Raw genomic sequence first — 17,330 nt, forward strand, 5'->3', positions numbered from 1 at the left:
TCATTAAAAGTGGACTGTCGCTCATGCAATGACGTGAGGAACGTGTTCGCCATAATGATAATAAACCGTGAACACAAAGCTGCAATAAAGGCGAAATAAGCTTTGGCTGTGAAACAGTGGTAGATACGAAGATATTCACCAAGGAGCAATCTAGTTTGGAGCCATATCGGTGGACACAAGGCTTCGGTAAATTTGGTAAAGAACCGAAGAAGGACTGAGCGGAACAACGAGGTAAAGTTAGCTCGTTAGCTAAGTAGCCAGGTTTACCTCAGTGCTAGGTTACATGTCCTGGCCATGGAGCTGGCGTGTTTCACAGGTGCAAGTGTGGTTTTGAAGCGGACAGAATAAACTGCACATGCCTGGACAGCTCAGGCGTCAATGCAAACTGTCGCAGTGGAATTAAAAAGTGGCCGATGTAAAGATAGCTACATTAACGTTAGCTTCCTTGTTTAGCCACAGTGTAGCTAAACCAAACATCGCAACTGGCGAGTTGGCTGCTGCCTGGTAACGTCAACGGCAAGTACCGGCTATACGTGAACGTAGGTGAAGGCTAAGAATCTAGTTCTGTTGTTTTTTGAATTATCATTTTTTATTGCACAATCGAAAAGTCACACATCAAATTCAAGTTAATGCAAGTTATATACAATATAAACAACCGAGCGAGAAACATCATGGCGGTTAAATAAGATACAAAAAATGTAAACCCAAAAAGTACAAAATGAAATAATAATACTTACATTAAAATTAAATCGAAGTAAAACAAAAATACGAGAGGTCAGTCAGGAAATGAAGGTACAGTGCTTATAGAAAGTTATGATACCCTTTTGAAATAGTCACTTTTTTATTTTACAGCCTGAAAGGATAATACATCAAAAAAATATTTTTCCAGCGTGGTTTACACATTTTGCCTTAAACACTCAAGGGAATTTTTTTTTCAAAATTTATGAAAATTAATTAAAAAAAATGAAAAACTAGAATAGCAGATAAGCATGGAATAAAAATATTAATAATGAAATGAATACATATTAAGTGAATGCCACTCTGACAGGCTGCGTAATGGCGTCGGTATCTGCCAGTGTGGACTCCAAGGCAGAGCTGACTGCTCTACTGGAACAGTGGGACAGGGAGCAACAAGGCAGCACACAGGAGCTGGTTACCATCCTCACCAAGTAAGTAATTTAGTTATAAGTCTTTATGATCAATTCGTTCCGCAGTCTGTGTCTTGATGGGTGTGACCTAAAGATGTTAAATTTGCCCTGTAACTTTCAGAATCTCAGAGCTTGTTGAGAAAGAGACAGAGGAGTACCACAAAGCGGACCCAGACCCTTTTGATGATCGACATCCTGGTACGAAAAAAAAGATCACATAATAGGAAGATTACTGGAGAATGTGAATATTGTCTTTGACATTTCTATCTTGGCCACTAGGGAGAGCTGATCCAGAATGCGTGTTAGGGCACCTGCTCAAGATCCTGTTCAAGAATGATGACTTTATGAACACTGTAAGAAATGGATTGGCTGTTTTTATGCAAAATAAGGGGCAATTTTTAGGGTCTGAGTCAGAAGGTGATTGTTTGTTTATCTTTCTCCCCTTTGTAGCTGGTGAATAGCTATGTGATGACCAGCAGAGAATTTTCCCTTAATGCAGCAGCATGTCGCCTGCTTCAGAACATCATGCCTGGATTGGAGACAGCCGTGGTCTTTCAGGAAAAGGTGTGTTATTTCTGAATTCATGATAAGATAGAAGCAAGTCGCAGTTCTCTTGTTCAAACAACATGTTTCATTTATTTGAGATCGTTTTAAGATAATGTGTTTGTACACCTTCCACTGGCACCAGTATACATTTGTGTTTAGCATTCTCACAGAAATAATTAAGTCATCCATCACAACAACAAAGAGGAAGCTGCATTAAAAGGGAAGAATTCTTATTTTCACTTGAGAGGAAGATCTTTATAGCATAACTCACTGATTTCTTTGGTATTACAGCAGTTGAAAATGTAATAAGTACGGTAAAGGCAGGGTGCTCCGATAGTTATAGCTGAAAAACAGAATCGATTGATTGAAAGCTATGAAAGGAAGAATTGAAAGCCAAGCTATCAAAGAATCAATGGTACTGAACACCGACCTCATCAAATGTGGATAACAACATCAACTTCTGTCTAAAAATGTTGCTTTTGTTTGTCCAGCCTGAAAGTTAGACTTTGACCACTGCTCTGTGACAGTTGACTAAAGCACACAGATATACTGTCACCTGACTCTTTTTTTAAAGTTACAAAAATCATTTGAATAAAATAAGTTAGAATAAAAAAACGTACATTATTGTTACTTTTATTTAGAACTGTGTATATGCTGGGCAGAGTACTTTTTGTACTTTTTGTTAAGAATCTGTTCATTTTCTCGTTTCTATCCTAAATTCACCATTCTCCTGTGTTTGGTTTTCTCAGGAGGGCATAGTTGAAAGACTGTTTAAGTGGGCTCAGGAGGCGGAGCAGCCCCTCAGAATCTATGCCACAGGCTTGTTGGCTGGAGCGATGGAGAACCAGGACATTGCAGCCAACTACAGGGAGGAGAACTCTGTTTTGGTCAGTCAGGGATTCTGCTGTCTCAAATATAAATTTGATTTGAATGAACAATGTGAAAATACAAAGTCATGGTAGAACTGTGCTATCGCACACAGCATCAGAGCAGTTTGCTCACCATCAGTGAAGTAGCAACTTTCCATCAACTTATTTTTCATGCCTCACTTTGACAGGTGCCTTTGATGCTACATCGGTTGCGTGAGCTTCAGGATAAGGATGCTGAGAATAAAAGGGAAATCAAACGGCCCAGCCCCAGGAAGACATTGAGTGAGCCCTTGCTACCTTTAGATGAGGAGACTGTTGATGGAGGCTTTGAAGAGAAGCCCTTCACACCGGGGAGAAATGGAGCTGAAAGGGAGGGTGCGGGGCCAGAGGAGGATGGTGAAATTCCCTTCTCAACCATCGAGCCTGAAAACGAGCTTTCATTCCGTCTCAACTCCCCTCACAAGACCAGCAGCCGCGCCAACTCGGCCGTTAAAACCATGATGAAGCCCATGTCTGCCCCGGGTTCACTGCTACACCAAGGCGTGTCTGATGGCAGCAGTTACCTAAAAAGGAAGGCAGAGAGGGAGTGTGGTAGGACCTCAAAACAGAAGCTAAATTTCTCTTTGCCAGACCCTGACAGGAACTTCAGTGAGCTTTCCAACAGCAGTTGGTCTGAGATGAGCCCCTGGGTGATTGGCAACAATTATCACCTGTACCCTCTGACCCCAGAAATAGAGCAAAGGCTCATCCTGCAGTATCTCACACCTCTGGGAGAGTATCAGGAGGTTTGTCCATTACCTTCAACCTACATAGTGTATACTAAATGGCATTTTACAGCATGTGGTTTTGTTTATCACTTTATGCAAGTATTTTCCTTGTCTTGTCACAGACTTACCAGCAGATGTCAGTCTTCCTTAATAATGATTAAATATATTATTGTGTTCTGGTTTGCATTTTCAGTTTATGCAGTAAATTGTTAGTCTAAAAAGCTAATTTATGTTTCACATTAACTCCAGCAACTAGCCATTGACAATAAAGCAAATGTATTTGATTTATGTATTCTCAATGCCCATTCCTCCTCTTTCCTTGCAGCTGTTAGCGGTGTTCATGCAGATGGGAGCTCGTGAGCTGCTCATGCATTATATGGATCTAAAGCAGACCAATGACGTGCAGCTCACTTTTGAGGCTCTCAAGGTAAACACTATCTCCCCTAGTTGACCCTCCATGGTGCTGAAGCTCTTCTGACTTGACTCTCTACTTTTGTCTCTCCTCACAGTACCTGGCTTCTCTGTTGCTGCACAAGAAGTTTGCTGCAGAGTTTGTGGCTCATGGAGGAGTTCAGAAATTGCTGGAAATCCCCAGGCCATCTATGGCTGCTACTGGAGTATCTCTGTGCCTCTACTACCTTGCCTATAACCAGGACGCCATGGAAAGGGTACAAAACAGACACACAAAAACAATGAAATTAAGAATATCGCAATAATTAATAATACGGTCCATCAAATGTGGCATTATATTAACAATAGAGATTTGGTCACTTTGGGCATCTCTGCATGAAAAGTGCTATTAAAATTACATATTTTCATTCACCAAAACATTTTGATATATTACATCGATTTAGTAGCAACGCTTATTTGTATTAACTGGTGTATCCGTTTCTCTCTAGGTGTGCATGTTGCCTCACTCCATCCTGTCTGATGTGGTTGGTTACACGCTGTGGCTGCTGGAATGCTCACATGCATCTGGCTGCTGCCATGCCACCATGTTCTTCTCCATCTCCTTTTCTTTCCGTGCCGTCCTGGAGCTCTTCGACAGGCAAGACGGACTCCGACGCCTCGTCAATCTGGTAGGATAAACCAGCAGTCCTCTGCATGTGATCCTTACTGTAACATTGTAAACATAACCATCTGTATCGATCACAGAAAATGTTGAAAACAAACTGATAAACTGAGAATTCAAATCAGCATCAAAACATAGATGTACTAATGTAGAATATGAACTGATTGTTTCCAGATTAGCACACTGGAGATCCTGAACCCAGAGGACCAGGGAGCGCTGCTGAGTGATGATGAGATTTTCTCCAGCAGGCAGACGGCCAAGCACACCTGCATGGCCCTACGCAGGTATTTTGAGGCCCACCTAGCGATCAAGGTGGAGCAGGTGAAGCAATCTCTGCAGCGGACAGAGGGTGGCGCCCCCATTCACTCCCAACCATACTATAAGGTACACAGAGGACAAAGAATAAGTGAGATTGAAATTACTGGACCATCCATTCATTGATGTAAACATTTAAAAATGAAAATGCTGGCTTTCGGTTTATGATAATTTGTGTTTTGTTCTCCAGGCGGTCAGCTATAGTCGTGAGCAGGTGGTTGAAATGATGGAGTTTCTTATAGAGTACGGTCCTCTTAGACTATACTGGGAACCAGCAGAGGTCTTTCACAAGCTGTCTTGTGTCCAGCTCCTCCTGCAGCTCATTTCTATTGCCTGTGACTGGAGAACCTACTATGGCAGGTATGGACTAGACAGTAATTGTCATTTCTTCTTGCTTTTTTACCTTTTTACTTAATTTTTTTTTTCCACAAAAATAATATGTAATATTATAAAATGCATTTTTCTTTACCTGCAGGAGCGATACGGTGCGTTATGCCCTCGACATCCTGAGCATCCTCACAGTTGTACCAAAGACCCAACTGTTGTTGTCTGAGGCTGTTGCTGTGCTTGATGAGGGAGGATCCACTGTTTCCACTGTTGGTAGGTGTTGACAGAGTGTTTTGTTTTTTTATATGAAACAACAATGTAAAACTAATTGTATACAGCCCACAGTTACTAACACATTCATGCTAAATGGCACACAGTTTGTTGGGTTAGCAGCCATTATTGTAAATGTGTCCGTAGTGCACTTGCCTGGGGTCCAAGTAAAATATTTCTTGCATGGTGTGAGCATGAGGTTAACTTTCTATAGAATGCAATAACATGCAGTAGCTTTATATTTCATTTTTGTTTATTTCATAAAACCTGTCCCCAGCTCTGCTGTGAGATGATTATTTTTGTGGGTTTTTAATTTAATTGTTTCCCCCCCCCCCCTCAGGAATGAGTATAGTCCTGGCAGTGGCAGAGGGAGAGGTCTTTGTAAATGATGCAGAGATTCAGAAGTCAGCTCTGCAGGTCGTCATCAACTGCGTCTGTGCTCCAGACAAACGCATGTCCAGCATTGGCAAGTTGGACATGCGTCCGCAGCAGACCAAAGCCAGCGAGAGTGTGCTTACTAAGATGTGGAATGTCGTGCAGTCCAACAATGGCATCAAGGTAGATTTAACTTACACCAGTCACCAAAGCATTTGGTATTTTTTTTTAGTGGTGGAACAAGATTAAAAAAATGTATCGAATTAATAAGAGGCTTTATAATTAATACATTTTTTTCCAAGGGTGTACTCAACTGTTTTTTTTTATTCTGTAAGACGGTGTTTAAAGTTGTCGTAAGAGCTTAAGTGGTAAATGAACTGGATTTTTAGAGTGCCTTTATCTTGGGGACAGTGCACACTTTTTAAAGACTCAGACACACAAACACTAACCTGACTTCGCCAGATGGATTGATTCGCATAATTCGCATTTGCTCAGCATATCCATCTGGGAACTCTCAGTTGGAGATCTTTTGGAAAGAGGCGGAAATACTGGTTGCTGATTGGATGGATAAATCACCATCAGATCAACGAAGCGCATGACGTACTAAGAGATAGTCGAGGCAAAGTAAACAACATGTCTGTAAAGGATATTTGCTGTTTGTATAACGTGAATTTGTGGATAAAAGGCACTATTTCTGGAGCCCGGTCCATATTCCAACAGAAGGATCCAAGAGAAAAAGTGTTAGCGAGCAGCTTGCTCGATAGCTGCGCTCATCTCATCTGTGGAAGCCACCGTTGTTTACACTGAACAGTCGCTTCTCGTTGCGTCACACTTCGAGTCGCCTTAAAACCAATGCTGATTGGTTCGGTCGCTTTGGAAACCTTTTCTCTGCCGCAAGTTACCAGACTGATCTGCGAGTAAAACACAATGGAGCTTGCGGATGATTTCGCAAGGCTGCACAAACACACTTGACACAAACATTTTTTAAAATGTTTTGTTGGTTCTCTAAATCATTTTGCTCAGATACATTTTTCATCATACAAGCCAAATCTTTGTATAAAAATGACTAGAAAGATAGAAACCTTTCAGAAAAGTCATTGTTTTGTGCTGCCTGAGCAAAGAATTGTGGGACAGCAGTTACTTTTGCCATTGCTCTTTTTAAGAAGGGTTAAATGTTTCTTTGGATAAATAAGATAGCAGAGCACTAAAGCGTATTTCCTTAGCATTTAGACAATTCTTCTGCTTCTTATCATGATTTAGACACTCCTGGGTCAATTCACTCAGTTGGGAGTCTTCCTTAAAAGCTTTCAAACCTGACCCCTGTACTGTGAGCGATTGTTTTTAACTTGCATCCTGTGTCTTTTGCTGTAGGTGTTGCTGTCCCTGCTCACTGTGAAGATGCCCATTACAGATGCAGATCAGATCCGGGCTCTGGCCTGTAAGGCTCTGGTGGGTCTGTCTCGCTCCAGCTCCGTCAAACAGATCATAAGCAAGCTGCCTTTGTTCAGCAGTGGACACATCCAGCAGCTCATGAAGGAGCCTGTGCTCCAGGACAAAAGCAGCGAACACGTCAAGTTCTGTAAGTTTGCAGCTGAGCTGATTGAAAGGATCTCTGGGAAACCATTAATGATTGGTACAGACGTGTCTCTGGCCTGGCTGCAGAGGGCCAGTGTAGTCGCTCAGTCCAGGATCTCCTTCCCTGAGAAAGAGCTCCTGTGGCTTATTAGGAACCACCTTGTTGCCAAAGGCCTTCATAACACTGCCACTACACTCACCAAGGAGGCAGATCTCCCGATGGCATGTCTGTCTCATTCAACTACTGCTTTCCCTCCTGTTGCTCCTCCCCCACCTGCGTCCCCTGTTGCTACTCTACCCCGCACCCCACGGCTGGCCAACGGTGTAGGGTCAAGACTCGGAAACCATCCCTCTCACTCATCCACTCCAGGATCCAGCAATCCACAAACGCGTCCCTCTACGTCACAACCCACTGTGTCTTCTTCTACTGCTTTCCCCTCAACTTCTGTCTTACCTAGCAACGGCTCCCCACTCATTGGGCGAATCGTTTTCTCTCGTGAACGGCAACCGGGGTGTGGTAATGTCACTTGCAAGAAAACTCGGGTGCTGAGGCAAAAGTCTGACCATGGGGCCTTCAGCCAGAGTCCAGCTATGAAGAAGCAGTTTGACAGGCACCTGCCTTCCCCCCCTGCATTGGACAGCATCATCACAGAGTACCTGAGGGAACAGCATGCACGCTGTAAAAACCCTGTAGCAACATGCCCACCTTTCTCTCTCTTCACCCCCCATCAATGCCCCGAGCCCAAACAGAGACGCCAAGCACCCATTAACTTTACATCCCGACATACAAGGAGGGTTATATATCCTAAATACGGAGGAGTGGATGGCGGCTGCTTTGACAGACATCTCATCTTCAGCAGGTAGGCGGTTTGTTAGATTCATGTTTCCCTCCTTGAACACAACGTGGGATTACTTCACCGTTCTCGGCAATCATTTTCCCACATTCTTTATCTTCCATTTCGCAGGTTCCGTCCCATCTCAGTGTTCAGGGAGGCAGACGAGGATGAGAGTGGATTCATGTGTTGTGCCTTCTCAGCTCGCGAGCGGTTCCTGATGCTTGGGACGTGCACAGGGCAGCTCAAACTCTACAATGTGTTTACAGGCCAGGAGGAAGCCAGCTACAGCTGTCACAGTTCAGCCATCACTCACCTGGAGCCCTCACGGGTCTGTAGAGAAGGCGTTACTTTATCTTGCTGTTGTTGCTGGATCTTTTTTTTACTTATCCTCTTTCTTGTAAGATATTTAAAGCTGAAGTCTTATTTTCTATGAAAAATATGATGTTTCATTTGCTGAAACTGTCACTATATCCTGACAGCACTATGAGACAAACAGTCTGGGTCATGTAGCTCTACCTTCTGATCCTGTCTGCTCCTAATGGCATCTGCTAGATTCAACTGCACCTGACCGACAACCATTCAGAGCCAAGGAGTCTCTGACAGTGTTAATGACTGTTTATGAACTTTGATCAAACTGTGAAACTAGGCAGCTTACTTTAACAGATCTTCTGCCTCAGTGTGTTGTTCGGACCTTAGAGGTTAGAACATAGTGACACTTTAAGCAACTATGAGAAAACGTTGTTTTTTTTCACAGAAAGTTACCAAGTATAGCTTTAAAGCTCCCCTCCATTCGAAAATATGTTTCATAAATTGTTACTTTACGCAATGAACAATATTTGAATATTCATTGATTTTAGTTTTTTGTTTTTTCATGAAGAGCATGTAAGCAGAATATGTTTTTATTGCATTAAACATGTAGACCAGAGGACCTGGAGGAGGTCTTTAACCATCACATTTTGTGTTTTTAGGACGGCTCTCTGCTCTTAACGTCAGCCTCTTGGAGTTACCCTCTGTCTGCGCTGTGGAGCATGAAATCAGTCTTCATCATGAAGTAAGTGATGTTGACACAAGAGGCTAAACCCATGTTTTTTAATAGCTAGGTACGAAATCTTAGATATTTAAACATTTGCAGTGAAAAATTGCAAGAAAGCATGTAGGACATGAATGCTGTCTGACCATAGAATCGATCAGCAGCTCAGTTAAGCCTGTGATCCCACTGCCTTCATGTATGTGGTCCTCTCTGCCCAGTGTTACGGCAGCTTTAGTTTGTCAAAAGATGGGGCTGCCGAAAGGATATGACATGCTGTTTAATTATGCACGCTTACAGCCTGGGGGCTGCAGTCTTCAGTTCATGGAACACAAGCACTTGGCATCATTCATTCGTACAGTTTAACCAAGGCAAGACTTGGACTCTGCCAGTGGATTTGGATTTGTTCTTCAATGTCTTTAAGCTTTTATCAGTTTTAAACTGTTCAGCTTTTATTGTCACACTGGCTCCATGGTTTTTTATTAAATGTAGAAATGTTGATCTGGTTGTTGTCAGGCATTCTTTTCTGGGCGACCACTATGTGGAGTTCAGTAAGCTTTCCCAAGATCGTGTCATTGGGACTAAGGAACATATTGCACGGGTAAGTATGGCAGCTTTTTTTTTTAACGTGATGATTTAAAATGATAAATGCATAGAAAAAACATTTCCCATCAATGGTGATTGTTTACGTTCAGCTCTTCTCTTTGCCAGATTTATGACGTCCAGACAGGTCAGGTAACTCTGACTCTAAACAACCCAGACCTGGCTAACAACTACAAGAGGAACTGCGCCACCTTCAACCCAACAGACGACCTGGTGCTGAATGACGGTGTGCTGTGGGATGTGCGCACGGCTCAGGCCATCCACAAGTTTGACAAGTTCAACATGAACATCAGTGGTGTGTTTCATCCCAACGGGCTGGAGGTCATCGTAAACACGGAAATTGTATCCTTGAGAGCTCTTTACTTGGGTTGATAAGAGTTTTAGTTGTGGTTTTGTTTTTTGTTGATGGCAACAGTCTCATCCCTAATCTCATCAAACATGACTAAGAGTCTGCAGCCATGCTAGGGACTCTGTGTGTGGCTGTACTAGGGCACGGTGCACTTTGAGCAAGGCAGATAGCATGGCTGAAAATGTGTGATGCGGTTCAACGAGTGCAGTTTTGTAGAATAGATGGATAATGAATAAGAAACCCTTTGTTTTAGTCTTCTAAATATACAATTTGTGTCTGCTTAAATAATTGTTAGAGAAGTTAATATTTTGAAGGAAAAATAAAATGGCTCTGTGATTATTTTAATCGATGTGTGTATGTCACCATATGGTGAAAAAGATGTTGCAGCATTTAAGAGACATCATATATATATATATATATATATATACATATATATATATATATATATATATATATGTATATGTATATGTCTTTTTACTTAATTCCTCAAATTAGAATAAAGTGATTGCTTTAGTGTGGTTGAAGAGTGCTTGTTTAACATTAGACTTAATTAATGATTATACAGCGGGAACATTTCATAAATCTGACCAGGACAGAAAAAAAGATTGTATCAGGGTTTCAATTTGTAGTCGCTGTAGAACTTTTATTTCACTGCTAAACATTAAATATTTATTGCTCTGAAAATTGATTTCATTACCCTGGGGATGGTTTTAATCACTGTGTAATTAAATTTGTTGTAGATTTAGTTGATACAAATAAAACAAAAGTGTCATGAGCCTTAATTGGAGTTTCAGTGGGATCTGCGAACCTTCCACCTCCTCCACACAGTTCCTGCTCTGGACCAATGCAGAATAGTCTTCAACAACAACGGCACCGTCATTTACGGAGGTAAATACAGAAGGCACTGCATGATGGGTAATTTAGAGCATTCGGCATCAAGCCTGCAACTCACTCCACAGTCAGTGCAAGTGTGTGAAAGGTGTGTTTAAGTGAAAGGCTTGTAATTATGCAGCAAAGTGAGCACGTGTGTATTTGAAGAGAGGTGTGAACAGTGCCTGTAGAGGTGTGTGTGTGTGTACGTGTGTGCTTCATACCACCGTCACTCTGCCATATGGGCAGAAGGCTCGGCGTTGGACTGGCAACAGAGAACCAGCTGGTTCACTCCACCTCACAGGAAGAGCCTTGCTGTAATGGCTCAGCTTATAAAACCGCTCCAACCAAAGCCTTGGTGAACCAGTTTGCTTTTTATTTACTCTCTCACTCATACTGTGACACTTTTGGTTTTGCAGCAATGTTGCAGGCTGACGATGAGGATGACATGATGGAGATGCAGATGAAAAGTCCATTTGGTTCATCTTTCAGGACCTTTAATGCCACAGACTACAAACCAATTGGTAAGATGTCCTGCCCTCTCCTCACTTTAATTGAGTCTTTTATAATAATAAAGGGGTTGTGCTTGGGACCCTATTTTTTTCGCACTTGTATATATTGTACACTGTAGTGCATATAATTAATCATGTTTAATTATTATGTTGTCTTTTATCATGTTATTTATTGTAATATTTTCAGAAATGTACTTCTGATACGTTCTTTGCTCTCCTCTCAGCCACTATTGATGTCAAGAGGAATATATTTGACCTTTGCACCGATACCAAAGACTGCTACCTAGCTGTGATTGAGGTAAGTTCTCACCAAATAGTGGCTTAAGAATGCAATTATTTTATTTATTTGTGATAATGTATGTCTTTTTAAATGTATGGAATAATTAAATTTCCTCTTCCTCTTCTTATCTCGTAGAACCAAGACTCTGTAAACACAGACACAGTGTGCAGGCTGTATGAAGTTGGCCGGCAGAGACTTGCAGAGGAAGAGGAAGAGGATGAGGAGGATCAGGTTCCAACTTTGTTCTCGCATTTCTGATCCTGCAGTGCCTCTTTAGTTCCTTGAGGCAGCGATAACGTTTTTTTTGGTAATTTTTCTGTTTTTTGTCACCAGGAGGATGACGATCAGGAGGATGACGATGACGATGATGACGATTCAGATGAAGATGTTGATACAGATCCCCTTATCGCCGAGTTGGAGAATGAGAATGGTGGAGAGGATGAGGATGACGAAGATGATGATGGGAATGATGAATTCTCTCCCTCTGATGAAGAGGTAGCGCGCCTTCTCGAAGACGATATTGACATTGGGGACGATGACGACGATGATGACAACGATGAAGATGACTCTGATAACGACGATGTTGATCTGGATGGCGACAACGGTGTGTAGTGCTTTGTGTGAGCGAGTGTTTCTCAGGCTCATCTAGAGTTTTACAGTGTTGTTGAGTTCAAGCCTTTAAAATGTCCTACATGCGTATTTTTTTGCTTCTGTATTGTTTAGCTGTGACAGTTACTGTGGTATTGTTACCAGTGAGAACTAACACAGAGGCTGTCTTGAGTATTTTGCCAGGTGTTTGTCTGTATGTCTGTCTGCATCATAATATAGGGTTGCAGCTATTCAATCATTTTGTAATCGTGTTGTATTCCAGCGATTTATGGGATAAAAAGAAAATATATATAATTTTGCGTAAAAATTTATTATAATTTGTGTTATTTTGCAAAAAAATATATTATGTGTGAGTGTGTCGGGCAATACTCTCGCAATTTACCATGAAGAAGTTTATTATTTAAACAATTCAAAGTAGTGCATACAATTCTACCTGTTGCACGTTTTTACTTAAACAGGCTTCAAAGATAAATAGATGATTTAGAAAAAGAATTAGAGATGGATATTATGAGTAAGAGCGAGTCGCTCTCCTCCTATTTACAGTAACAACAAGCAACGTAAAAAAACGCAACTGACATATTTACTCAAAACTCTAAAGACTGATTAGGTAGGTGACGTTATGTTTAACGTTCATGAAAAACTAAACATAGAGGCATTTACGAGGACAGCTACTGTACGCATTCTCGTCCTGTTTATCCGTCACTATAGCAGCCGCCCTCCTTAAACTGGAACAGCGGCACTCGGTGAAGTTGCGTTAACAACGGGCTGCTTTCTGCTCAGACGCTGACTCATCGATGTCGTGCTGTTGTGTCATAACAGTATTAGTTAACAGTGGACACATTGCACCTTTTTGGCTCCTTTTTTAAGTGTGAAGTGATCCTCTGCCTTTTCCGGATGTAGTGGTGTGCATCCACAAAAACGATCCGTATGGAGCAATGATCCCTGCGCTGAAAAGGCTGCATAACGTGCAATATAGGAATTCAACGAATCATTGAGGATTTCGAGATTTTGCCTCGATGCACTTTTAATTGTTTCAGCCCTATCACAATAAAGAGACAAATAGATATCCATGATAAAATGTACAACAAAATAAAATAGGTAGCCTCAAATTAAGAATCGACTCTAAAAAAGACAGACATTACTGTAAGTCAAATAAAACTTTAAAACTGAATATTAAATATCTGATGGAAACAAAAACCATGATGTTTAACTGCAATATTATGAGTTTTTGTCATTTGAACAGTACAACTTTTAAATTGAATACAGAGCCCATTCACAACAAACAATCTTAAACTGGAATATGTTTTTGGACTGAAGGTATATTATTTTGTGTAGCAAACACTATTATATATACTAGGCCATACGTTTCATATTGGACATATTTTGAACACGCATAAAGAGACTTAGTCCATGAATCTGTTACCCAACTGCATGCTGGGAGGCACGTGACAGCTGTCTGGTCACTTTGAGGAAATGTTGTCTCTCAGTGGAATTTAAAAAGTGCTGTCTTGGTTTAATCCAGAGAATGACAAAGGAAGCATGAATTTAAGAGGACAAAATGGATGTAGTGCTCTTTCACATTTTGTTTTTCAGTCCATCTCACCCCACATTTCTTAATGTGTATTTGTCTGTCACACAAACAGACAGCTCCGACAACTCTGACCTTGAGGATGACATCATCTTATCCCTGAATGAGTGAAGAGCCGCTGGCGTCTGGCACCGAGGAACCGGACAACGTGTCAAGACTTCTGCCTCATAGACAATTTAAGCTGCAGATCAGGAGGCAGGAAAAGAGGATAATATCAGCAGATAAGGTGGGACATAAGTTGGAGCACTGCCAGTTTGAAACAGTAGGTGTCTGCACTCTGAGTGACAACACCACGGAATAACAGTCTCAAAGAGGTGGAGGGGATGACAAACCAATGCACACAAATTGACTTACTCGTGGGCAAAAATGATTGTATACAATATAGTTTTATAAAAAAAAAAAAAAAAGTGGGCTTGAGAGAAATTGCCAGTGTGTAGATGCAGTGAAGAAAAGTTTTATATTTTATCACATTTACGGCTTCTTAAGCGAGTCTCTTCATTTGATATTGATCACTCTCTTTGTAAGCCTCTGTTTGGTCACAGATTAGTGTTTGTAGGGGGAAAGGCTTACATTGCAGCAATGTGGGTCTGCATTTGTGTGGCAAAGGATACAATGCTCTCTCAAAGCTTGTATTTTGCCAGACGGCCTGGATTGATCACCAAAAAGTTATAAAGCATTGAATTAGGCAGCTAATGTAATGCACAAACATGTGGCCGATGGTTGATCAAGGGTCAAACCCTCCTTCAGGTGTGACCAAAATGTCACACACAGCAGTGCCACTTGTGAACGTCGCCTTCTGATTTAATTTATGCAAGTAGAAAAATGCTCTTGTTTGCTACTAGTGTTGATACTGTAACAAAACTATTGACACACTGTCAGCACATGACAGAAATATAGAGGCCTATTCAGCTCTCTGCCATTCTGTTATTTTACTAGGCTTCATTTGACTCTGGTTCAGGATTATACAGTAAACCATTCAAACTGACAAAAAAACGATTTGGCTACATCTTGCAAGAGAGCTTACATTGAAACATTGGAAATAAAATATGGGGTAGCAATTTGAGTTATTTCTGAATGGAGTGACAGGAGACTCCAATATCTCAACATTGTGAAAACAAATGCCTTTCACTTGCACACTTTTTTGAAAGCAGTGCAAGTTGATTTTTTTCTCATGGTTTGGCTTTGTATCTGTTCATTTTTCCGGTTTTCTTTTACATAAGAAGACTTTGATGTTGAGTTTCTTGACAGTTTATGTACAGCTTGTATGTATCAAAGTATTTTTCCTATAAATAAAGCAACAAAATTAGTTTTGTGTTCTTTTATGGAGTGTGAGTGGTGCAAGAAAGCAAGAGCAAAGCAAAGCTCCTGATTTACCAACACATACTTTCATAATTTCTATTAATATGCAGATGATACAGTTTTATATGTACATGACTCCTCTCCAAATCAAGCCATTTCTAAATTCCTTAAACGTTCTTCAGACATCTTTGCATAACCTGTAAAGTGTGCTGAAATTTAAGTATTTAGTCTTACTTTTAAACTTACGTGGAACAGCTTGCACACAATCTAAAAAAAAAAAAAGCCTTATCAGAATGAAGTATGTTTTTTCACTTTTTGTCAACCATCATTTCTGTTCTCAACTAAGGAGATATACGGTCACTCAAATCACTGGCAACAAGAAAAGAACTACATACATCATTTTTGTGCATTTATTCTATTAAAGTTGCCTCACATCTCTCAAATTGAAAGCTACTGTTCATCACACCAGACCCCAGGACTGGCTGCTGCATGAGTAAATATTGAACTGGTACTGCCTGCCAGCACTCGGCACCATATAAATAGAATGAATTACAAAGGGCTGTATGAAAGTCTGTGACTGTACATCCAGTGAGCCAGACTATCTAATAGGTAGATCTCACCTGAGTAAAGTAGGAGAAATCAGAGATAAGACAGACAACATAAATTATCGAACATCTCTGAAAAGGACCAAAATCCAGCTAAATTCAGACTTTCAAGTGTTGAAATCCTTTGTAATTCCAGTCTATTGATTGTTGAATTGTGCCTGCAGGATTTACCACAAAATTTTCTTGTGGCCTCCCTCACGGTTAATAATAGAACACATTAAAATAGTCACCAGAACCACGTTGAGAAGGATCAAGTATGTTTTCTAAATTGTCTCTGCCTGCACGTGTGTGTCCATGTGTACAGCTTATTTGTACAGGGAGTGCATGAAATGTATCATCCTAAGGAGGGTAAAGAAATAAGAATGTGTGTGTTTGTGTGAAGGCAGGTGATAGATGAGTTGGTAGGACATGCTTCTTATTACCTCCTTGGCTGGCTCTCATTGCCTGCTAGCTTTGGGAGTGTTGAAACAGCAGCGCTCACTGCATTAGGCAATCCTTGTTTGCAGTGGACCAGTGTCTCATATATCCTCACTGTGCTGCTGCATCAGAGCAGGGGCTAAATGTAGCCACTAATCTTCCCAAGCCAAACAAGTAAAATATCCTCATCATTTAAAATATAATTTGTGCCATTGTGCATTGAACATGTGTATGCACATTTTCAGCAAGTATGGTGGAAGCTTATAAATGATGTTTTTAACTCAATTGTTTATTAGCTGGGATGCATATTTAGCTTACAAAACGCCCCACACTCCTCCAGCTTTATGTATGTGATTGGAACACCGCCCACAGTGTTCCACTTGAAGTAAAAGACAGATGGGAGTCAGTCACAGCGTCGCTATGATGGAGAGAAATTATACTGCTGAATACTGCCCTCCCTCCCACACTACATCAAACTCACTGGACGCTCAATATTCAACAAATCACTCTTATTTTTCTACTCATGATTGCCTTGTCTATAGGACGAGACTGCTTAATGCACTGAAATGTCCAGACGTGCATTGAGCGGTGAGATACTGTATGACAAAGATTTTTTGGGGTGACTAAAGCTCTTCATCTGGTTTAAGACATCAATTCTTGAAAGCATGTTCTCCTCCCACGGCGAGCTGATGTTTAAACGTTCACATCAAGGTCTTTTTGAGACGGAGGTACATTTTCAAGGCTAGTCATTGATGGTGTTCCTAAAACGTTAAGGCTGTGTTTAATGACGATGTTCTTTGCCGATTGTGTAGACACTTGGCTCCACAGGTTTGAAGCTTCACAGCTGGGCATAGGGTTCATTATCATTACCTCACAGGCTGTTTTAACAGCAGTGACTCACTTCATGATAAACCGGTGTGCCATAAAGTCAGCTCAACTAAATTCATTGCATCACACACATGTCATTACAAATGAAATCAATCAGCTGACAGGCACACTGTTTCCCTATACATTTGTAACTCGTGCAGGCTGTTTTCTAGGCTGCTCACATTTATTTTTGTTTTTAAGCCA

At 41.0% G+C, this 17,330-nt stretch overlaps 1 protein-coding gene across 2 annotated transcripts; it reads left to right on the plus strand.

Annotated features, from left to right (window-relative positions):
* Positions 1-61: 61 nt before the first annotated feature.
* On the plus strand, positions 62-15,244 carry dcaf1 (ddb1 and cul4 associated factor 1). 2 transcript variants are annotated; one of them, XM_083920575.1, is made up of 25 exons: positions 62-231; positions 1,049-1,169; positions 1,270-1,346; positions 1,428-1,501; positions 1,599-1,712; positions 2,444-2,581; positions 2,752-3,348; positions 3,656-3,757; positions 3,840-3,998; positions 4,230-4,409; positions 4,577-4,786; positions 4,908-5,077; positions 5,193-5,317; positions 5,655-5,872; positions 7,061-8,124; positions 8,230-8,428; positions 9,069-9,151; positions 9,644-9,728; positions 9,839-10,072; positions 10,874-10,967; positions 11,369-11,473; positions 11,686-11,759; positions 11,877-11,972; positions 12,075-12,345; positions 13,994-15,244. In XM_083920575.1, exons 2-25 carry the CDS (start codon positions 1,057-1,059, stop codon positions 14,047-14,049), a joined length of 4,638 nt encoding a protein of 1,545 aa, XP_083776701.1. In that variant the 5' UTR covers positions 62-231; positions 1,049-1,056; the 3' UTR covers positions 14,050-15,244. The 2 variants fall into 2 exon arrangements, with proteins under 2 accessions (XP_083776701.1, XP_083776702.1); XM_083920576.1 differs by having other exon boundaries at positions 12,075-12,361; positions 13,994-14,053.
* Positions 15,245-17,330: the final 2,086 nt, after the last annotated feature.

This window comes from Echiichthys vipera (genome assembly GCF_963691815.1).
Source record: "Echiichthys vipera genome assembly, chromosome: 9".
In the NCBI taxonomy this organism is placed as follows: Eukaryota; Metazoa; Chordata; class Actinopteri; order Perciformes; family Trachinidae; genus Echiichthys; species Echiichthys vipera.